The 9,233-nt window shown below is 38.0% G+C and overlaps 1 protein-coding gene across 2 annotated transcripts in view; it reads left to right on the forward strand.

Annotated features, from left to right (window-relative positions):
* The first annotated feature begins 2,829 nt into the window (after positions 1-2,829).
* Positions 2,830-9,233, forward strand: part of LOC105279513 (tRNA dimethylallyltransferase) — a 134,687-nt gene continuing 128,283 nt past the window's right edge. For both annotated transcript variants that reach the window (XM_011339345.2, XM_026972777.1), the window contains exon 1: positions 2,830-3,033. In XM_011339345.2, the coding sequence (XP_011337647.2) occupies positions 2,845-3,033 (189 nt within the window). In that variant the 5' untranslated portion in view covers positions 2,830-2,844. The remainder of the gene's footprint in view (positions 3,034-9,233) is intronic.

Consider the following 9,233-nt stretch of genomic DNA (forward strand, 5'->3'; position numbering starts at 1 on the left):
CTCCAAATTTCATCCAAACTGAAAAATGGAAATATTTTCTCGTTATTTATGAATTCCCATCGTCGATGAACCTTTAATATTCATAAAAACATTAAGTTAAACAATTATTTTTGCATGAAAAAGTTCAAAAACTTTGCCTAAAAATCGTACTTTTGTGTTCTAAGCTCCACCATTTTGGCACTTTTCAACTTTTTTCTTCTCTCTTTGGTTCATCGACGATGGGAATTCATAAATAACGAGAAGATATTTCAATTTTTCAGTTTAGACGAAATTTGGAGGCAGGAGAATGCTCACCAATTTGCAACGCCGGCGACGCGGCTGCACTAAGATTTCTCCAGGACGACCTCTACAAGCGATATATTCAAATCAAAAAATAATTTTTTTATCTTTAAACATGTACTAATAAATGCATAAAAGTTTTATAATGATCCGCTGTATAGTTTCTCCAAAAACAATTCGTAAAATATACCTTATTTTCAGCGTTCTAAAGCAGGCTCCCCCCTTAAATTCCTACGTTTCTCCTGTGCAGTGTTCGATTCGTGCACGATTAATTCGAGTCTTGCAGCTCTTTAAGAGAGACTGAAACAATAAATAATAAAACGCAACGACTGTTTTGTACTTGTGCCGTGTTTCGTTACGTTGCGTTACATTGTGTTACATTACGTTACTTTCTGTTACATCCGCATTGCACCATGTTGCATCCCTCGCATGCGCGTTTCATTGCATCACATTACGTTACATTTGATCAAATTCGTGTTCGGCGTTGCACTTACGTTATTTGTTACGTTATTAAATAGTAAAAATCGACACACGCCAACGTCCGCTCCCGCCCGCCTTCGCTCCGCGTTGCATTCGCGTCGCGTTTTCCATTACGTCGGCGTTGTGCCGGCATTGTGTTTCACTGCTTAGGCCTGTGTTCGCATTACGTTGGCGTAGCATTACGGTGTCGTGTTCGCGTTACGCACACATTAACAGGTCGCGATTTGCGTTCCTGTCAATCGTCAATTTAACGTAATCGTAGAATTGCGTCGAACGTTCCGTGTCAATAACGTAATGTTATTCACCGGCACCGATAAGGCGCTTATTGCGCGCTTATCATTTGTCGCGTGATTAGAATGAATATCATTGGCACTGTTGCAATTTCCGCGAGTCGTGCGAATTGTAGGATAGTGCAGTTATTTGACTTGGGAATGACGTCCAACGGCATTGGCTGCACGTGCGGAGAGACACGTGCGTACATATAATGCAGTTCCCGATTGTTTCCATTATTTCACACGTGATCCCGCTTTTGCGGTTTTCCAACGTAATTACACGCGAACGCATATAGAACGATAAACACCGCCTGCTTAACGTGGATTTGTTGTAAATATTCTCGGAGAATTCGCACGTTTATTTGAACGGAATGATAAAATTCAATTTTAATCACGTATTCTTGACAAAACAGCTTTTTCTAAAGGAATAATACTTTTTCTTTATAAAAAGTTAAGTTTCAAAGACGCAAATAGGAGAGAGAGAGAACTTGTGCTTCCTTATTTAATTTTGTGAGTAAATGTAGTTTTAGATCTTGATTTAACAATTTAGAGCTAAATTGTAAATAATTTTGAGGAAGATACACGAGGAAATTTTGTCACAAAAAGATGAATAATTTAAGATTAGTTGATAATCAAAAAATTGGTAATTTCAAAAGAACGACAGAAGCGAAGAATATGTGTTAAACGTGTTGCGCCTTGCCTCGCTAGTAAATGTTCACAGCCTCGTGGACATTGATACCTAACAGCTTAAAATAGCACACGCCAAGAGAGCCAAAAGGCAACGCCAGTTATAATATAGAATTTTATTAACCTAGGTCATGTATCCACAATTTCTTATGTCCGGGAAATCGACACTAAAATAACGGAGAAAAATCGAGATTGGTGAGAACTGCATGAACCGTCGTAAATCATGCTGGTATACACGAACGTCTGGTTTTATTTATGACTAGAAAGCAAGTTTAATATTTAATTTCACGCTCACGTTTCTATATCTTATACACAATAACCTTCTTTATACATCGATACATGGAAGCTAATATTTCTCATACAGATCACGATTCGTCTGTTTCAATATAGCTCGTATCGCGAAACGCCTCTCGAGATTTAACACATCATTGCGTCATGAATCGATTTGCAGAAGGCGTTGCATCATCGTCGCGATATATTTGTTAGGAAAAGCTCACATTTTCACTTCCGCACATTATAAAATTTTCTTCCGAAATTTTCTCAAAGAACGAAGCGTATTAGACTTCATACCTAATCTGCTGTAATGCATCGAGTGTGTCATTAATACTAATACTATTAATAGTAGCTAATATATTGTAATTTATCTCTAATAATCAAATACAAATATATTTAAAGATAAATTTTTTATTATTCTTTTCTTATTTATTCTGAGTAAGAAAATATATCTCCACTAGTTTTTACAACTAATATGATTTTTTTAGCAAATACTTTTACAAATAACATTAATAACATTAATCTTCCAATCTTAGAACATATAATTCACGCGATGTAACATTTCTCAACGTGTCGTGTCGCGTACAATTTGACGCGATTATACACGGTTGTTCCACATAAAGTTCTATCTTTGTGATTGTGCCTTGAGAATTACAGATTATTCAAGATGTATCGACATATGAGATGCCGTTATTAAAAAAAGCGTTACGGAATTAAAAAAACAATTCTGTTTACACAGTTCTGAAAAAACAGTTCTGTTCTGAATCATCTGTAACGCTCACGAGCTTCAAACTGCAGCGCGCGATCCGCGTTCCGCGTTCCGCTCAGTGGAAGAGCGGAACGGCGGACCGTGATGGCAATGGGCTCGGAGCGCGGCGCATGCGCTCAGTGCCGCGTTACGATGGTCGATCAGAACGAAATAGAAATGTCGCGTGTGCCAATTCTCGTGATTTTGGGCTCGACGGGCTGCGGAAAATCGCGTCTGAGCATCGAACTCGCTCGCCGTTTTTCCGGGGAGATTATCTCGGCCGACAGCATGCAGGTGAGTGCCAACCACGCTTGATTTTCTGGACGAACCTCGCCACGAGGTTATAAAAGGTTAGGTATCCCCGCGTGGTACGATTTTCAAACTTGTTTATCGTGCTCCAAACGACAACACTCGAGGCACGTCGGGATAAAAATTGTTTCCCGATGAATATTTTTACGCGACGAAATGAAGCCACGACAGTATCGGGCAGTATTCGCGTTTCTTACACGTATCTGTCCGATCGATCTCTCGGAGACACGTGGTGCAACGGAAACTGCCTTTCCACATTTTAATCGATGAGATAACGAAAGTGCAGTCCGCCGAGCAGCATTAAAGCACAATACTTCTCGATGTCTCTGCTATCGCGGAATTACATTTTTAATGTTTCTCTAAAATAACCGCGCGTGTGCTGTACGCGTTCCGGAAAAATCTCGGAGCACCGAGATATTTCATCGAGCTAATATTTATTGCTCCGAGTATATACAGGGTGTCCCGGGTTTTAACCGACAAACTGCGGGAGCATATTCTACTAGTGGAAATAAGAAAAAATTCTTATATCGAGTTTGCTTAGAAATGCTTTATTACAAAGTTATAAACCAATATTGAAAAGAAATATCAGATAAGTAACAACGGAACATGGTGTAGAATTTGGAAGGTCGAAGACGTTTATGTTATGTGTATTCACATGTATTCGTGTTCACTATGTTGAAACGATTCAGTATGATTGTTACTTTCACAACAGTAGCCGTTAGATTTCAATCGTCGTGTCAACTAGCAATTACTATCAGAATGCCAAAAGTGTTTTCAAATGAGGAATACACCGATATTCATTTCGTGTACGGATTCTGTGACGGAAATGCACGAGCTGCCGTACGAGAGTATCGACGTAGATTTCCTAACAGGAGAGTACCAGATAGATTTAAAGCAACGAATTACTAATTCAGTTACTGAGATGCAACAAAATTTTCAGGAATGTCGTACCGTAACAAATTCTGTACTACGTCGATGTCTAGCTTGTATCGATGCGCAAGGACAACATTTTGAAATGCGTCACTAAATCATTGCGTAGATAATTTTTATTTTTGTGAAAAAATCCGTTGTTACTTATCTGATATTTCTTTTCAATATTGGTTCATAACTTTGTAATAAAGCATTTCTAAGCAAACTCGATATAAGAATTTTTTCTTATTTCCACTAGTAGAATATGCTCCCGCAGTCTGTCGGTTAAAACCCGGGACACCCTGTATATATATACATAATGATTAATTAATATGAATATTATAAACCAATATTGAAAAGAAATATGAGATAAGTAACAACGGAACATAGTGTAGAATTTGGAAGGTCGAAGATGTTACGTTATGTGTATTCACATGTATTCGTGTTCACTATGTTGAAACGATTCAGTATGATTGTTACTTTCACAACAGTAGCCGTTAGATTTCAATCGTCGTGTCAACTAGCAATTACTATCAGAATGCCAAAAGTGTTTTCAAATGAGGAATACACCGATATTCATTTCGTGTACGGATTCTGTGACGGAAATGCACGAGCTGCCGTACGAGAGTATCGACGTAGATTTCCTAACAGGAGAGTACCAGATAGATTTAAAGCAACGAATTACTAATTCAGTTACTGAGATGCAACAAAATTTTCAGGAATGTCGTACCGTAACAAATTCTGTACTACGTCGATGTCTAGCTTGTATCGATGCGCAAGGACAACATTTTGAAATGCGTCACTAAATCATTGCGTAGATAATTTTTATTTTTGTGAAAAAATCCGTTGTTACTTATCTGATATTTCTTTTCAATATTGGTTCATAACTTTGTAATAAAGCATTTCTAAGCAAACTCGATATAAGAATTTTTTCTTATTTCCACTAGTAGAATATGCTCCCGCAGTCTGTCGGTTAAAACCCGGGACACCCTGTATATATATACATAATGATTAATTAATATGAATATTATAAACCAATATTGAAAAGAAATATGAGATAAGTAACAACGGAACATAGTGTAGAATTTGGAAGGTCGAAGATGTTACGTTATGTGTATTCACATGTATTCGTGTTCACTATGTTGAAACGATTCAGTATGATTGTTACTTTCACAACAGTAGCCGTTAGATTTCAATCGTCGTGTCAACTAGCAATTACTATCAGAATGCCAAAAGTGTTTTCAAATGAGGAATACACCGATATTCATTTCGTGTACGGATTCTGTGACGGAAATGCACGAGCTGCCGTACGAGAGTATCGACGTAGATTTCCTAACAGGAGAGTACCAGATAGATTTAAAGCAACGAATTACTAATTCAGTTACTGAGATGCAACAAAATTTTCAGGAATGTCGTACCGTAACAAATTCTGTACTACGTCGATGTCTAGCTTGTATCGATGCGCAAGGACAACATTTTGAAATGCGTCACTAAATCATTGCGTAGATAATTTTTATTTTTGTGAAAAAATCCGTTGTTACTTATCTGATATTTCTTTTCAATATTGGTTCATAACTTTGTAATAAGCATTTCTAAGCAAACTCGATATAAAATTTTTCTTATTTCCATAGTAGAATATGCTCCGCAGTCTGTCGTTAAACCCGGACACCTGTATATATATACATAATGATTAATATGAATATTATAACCAATATTGAAAAGAAATATGAGATAAGTAACAACGGAACATAGTGTAGAATTTGGAAGGTCGAAGATGTTAGTTAGTGTATTCACATGTATTCGTGTTCACTATGTTGAAACGATTCAGTATGATTGTTACTTTCACAACAGTAGCCGTTAGATTTCAATCGTCGTGTCAACTAGCAATTACTATCAGAATGCCAAAAGTGTTTTCAAATGAGGAATACACCGATATTCATTTCGTGTACGGATTCTGTGACGGAAATGCACGAGCTGCCGTACGAGAGTATCGACGTAGATTTCCTAACAGGAGAGTACCAGATAGATTTAAAGCAACGAATTACTAATTCAGTTACTGAGATGCAACAAAATTTTCAGGAATGTCGTACCGTAACAAATTCTGTACTACGTCGATGTCTAGCTTGTATCGATGCGCAAGGACAACATTTTGAAATGCGTCACTAAATCATTGCGTAGATAATTTTTATTTTTGTGAAAAAATCCGTTGTTACTTATCTGATATTTCTTTTCAATATTGGTTTATAACTTTGTAATGAAGCATTTCTAAGCAAACTCGATATAAGAATTTTTTCTTATTTCCACTAGTAGAATATGCTCCCGCAGTTTGTCGGTTAAAACCCGGGACACCCTGTATATCTTTAATATATAAATACAAAAAAGTTCTAATTAAAACTTGCCGTGAGATCGATTTTAACTTTTCATAATTGTTTTCGCATGCCACTTATTATGACCCTGGCGCTGTCGTTCATCGATGACGTCACGAATCGTGCGAGTTAAATCCGTCCATCCATCCGCTCAGAGCAGTGGCTCTTAAATCCGTCTGTTCGTAGCGGTGGCGTTTAAATCCGTCCGTTCTTAGCGATGGCTTTTAAATTCGTCCATCCGTAACGCTATTCAAGCGTTTCAGCGTTCCTGAAAGAAACAGCTCTTTCTCTGCTCTCTCTTGCGAGCATAAATCACGCTTCGACGCGTGTTGGAGGCGTTGACCTGCCGTATATAATACTACTATGCTGTATAATATTATGCAAAATGACGTTGATAAGACAGCGATAAGACGTGGGCACGGACATTCCCGAGTAATTGTTGCGGTAATCAGGAACACAACAATATTTTACAGCGAAGCGAAACAATATTCTGAGATAAAACTATCGATATCGCCGTCATCGTTTGGAGATTCCGCCATGGGCCTCAGTTTTGAAAAAGACGACGAGGTTCCTCGCGGGGTCGGAGGTCGCGCGTGCCCCGCGTGTCCACACTGACATGCTCCATAAATTAGCCGTTCTAATTGTCACGCATATACGCAAGTTAGTACGGCGTGCACGAGGCGCGCTGGTAATCTAATCGCGCGGCCTTGACACGACGGTCAACCGCGGTCGTAACCGCGCGGTTGTCCCTCGTGTGTGAATCGAATTCCGCCTTTTCGGGCCTAGCCGAGAGAACCCTGCCGCAGGACCGTGTGACTTCCGGCCGAGCGAGCTTCCAGCGAATCATTGTTATCACACTTACGTCTCTGTCCTCGGGTGGAGTCGGCAGTCGAGCTGCTTCATTATTATTTTTCCGTTTCTACACAGATTGCGGTTATCGCTTTCTAAAATAATTTGATTTATAATTGATTGCTGTATGTCTTCGTATGTAGGGTATGCCCTTGAGGAAAAGCAATTTATAATACATAATTGAATCCTTTGCATGACCAGCAATTTCGTTGATACGAATTAATATTTGTTTTTCATTAAATCAAACTGTTTTACGCGAAGAATTTATTTGTACGGGTTTTGTAGTGAGTTCTATGGTTATTTTTCGCAGAAATGTGTATATTGAATAAATCTATTGAATTAGATGAGCAAGAGTAATAAGTACGAGATGGCATCCTGAATAACGAGAGGTTAAACTCTCGTTTCTAAGACTCGCCTTGAGCGAAGTGGCTGCGAATTGACCGCTGGCGTTCTTAAATTGAGATTTATCTCGAAGTATCCACGAATACCGCCGACATGTAGTAATCATTTTTATTATCTAGTTTCTAATGTGAATGCCTACAATCTCTTTAATCATAATTCTGAATTTTTTATACTCTTTTTATGCGCTCTTGAATTCCTTTTCCCACAATAGATCAGCATCTTAGTAAGAGAGAGAGAGGGAAAGGGAAAAAGTGATCCTCCTTAACGTATTCACCGTCAAGCGTAGTTTTTTGCTGACTTTCCGTTCACGCCAACATGGATTATTAAAATTAACCGTTATATGTTCGTATATCATTTGTAAAATTCTATTGGGTTGGCCAAAAAGTAATTGCGTTTTTTTATATAAATAAAAGGTTAATTTTTCATGGGAAACAAAAACTTTATTAAACAATATATTGTTCATTTTGTTTGATTATCTTTTGCCATTTTTCAGGCAACTTCATGATTCCGCGCTCAAAAAAGTTCTTATCTTTTTCAGCAAAAAACAATTCCAACAACGATTTGATATATCCTCATCAGCAGTAAAGGTTTTACCATTCAAGGCGTTTTGCAAAGAACGAAACAAATGGTAATCTGATGGTGCCAGGTCTGGCGAATATGGTGGATGTGGTAACATCATGGTAACACATCCCATCCAAGCTGCAACAATTTTTCACGAGTGATCAAACTTGTACGCGGTCTAGCGTTATCATGGTGAAACACAACACCTTTGCGATTCACCAATTCTCGACGTTTCTGTTTGATGGCATCATTTAATTTATCCAGTTGACGACAGTATACGTCCGAATTAATGGTTTGATTCCTTGCAAGCAGCTCAAAATACACAATACCTTTAAAGTCCCACCAGACTGACAGCATAATCTTTCTTTGGTGAATATCTGCTTTTCAAGTGCTTCGAGCAGGTTCATCACGCTTGCTCCACGATCTTTTTCGTTTGACGTTGTTGTAGACGATCGATTTTTCGTCGCCTGTTATCATACGTTTCAAAAATCGATCATTTTCCTCACGTTTCAAAAGAGAATCGCAGATGTCAATACGCTTAGTGAGATGAATTTCTTTGAGCTCATGTGGTACCGAAATATCGAGCTTACTAATGTATCCAAGTCGTTTTAAATGGTTTTCAACACTCGATTTCGATATGTTAAGATTCTCAGCAATCTCTCGGGTCGTTAAACGCCGATTCGAATCGATCAGTGCCTTTATTTTGTCATCATGAATTTCGATTGGCCTTCCTGAGCGTGGTGCATCTTTCACATTAAAATCTCCAGATCGAAATTTAGTAAACCAATTTTGACACTGCCGCAGTTTTAAAGCATCTTCGCCATATATATCAGATAACTTTGTATGAGCTTGCACAGCGTTTTTCCCTTTTCGGAAGTAATAAAACAAAATATGAGGAAAATGTTCTTTTTGATTTTCCATTTTGAAATCGACGGCAAACAAACAATTGTTAACGAAATCGTGTACTTTCTTTTTCTAAAACAAGCTTGAACTGTGAGTTGTTAACCTACATAATGAATTTGCGGTTTAGAATGAAGTTAGTTACATTTCAAGATATGTATGTCCATCTATTGGAAAAAAACGCAATTACTTTTTGCC

Source organism: Ooceraea biroi, chromosome 9 (genome assembly GCF_003672135.1).
Source record: "Ooceraea biroi isolate clonal line C1 chromosome 9, Obir_v5.4, whole genome shotgun sequence".
Lineage (NCBI taxonomy): Eukaryota > Metazoa > Arthropoda > Insecta > Hymenoptera > Formicidae > Ooceraea > Ooceraea biroi.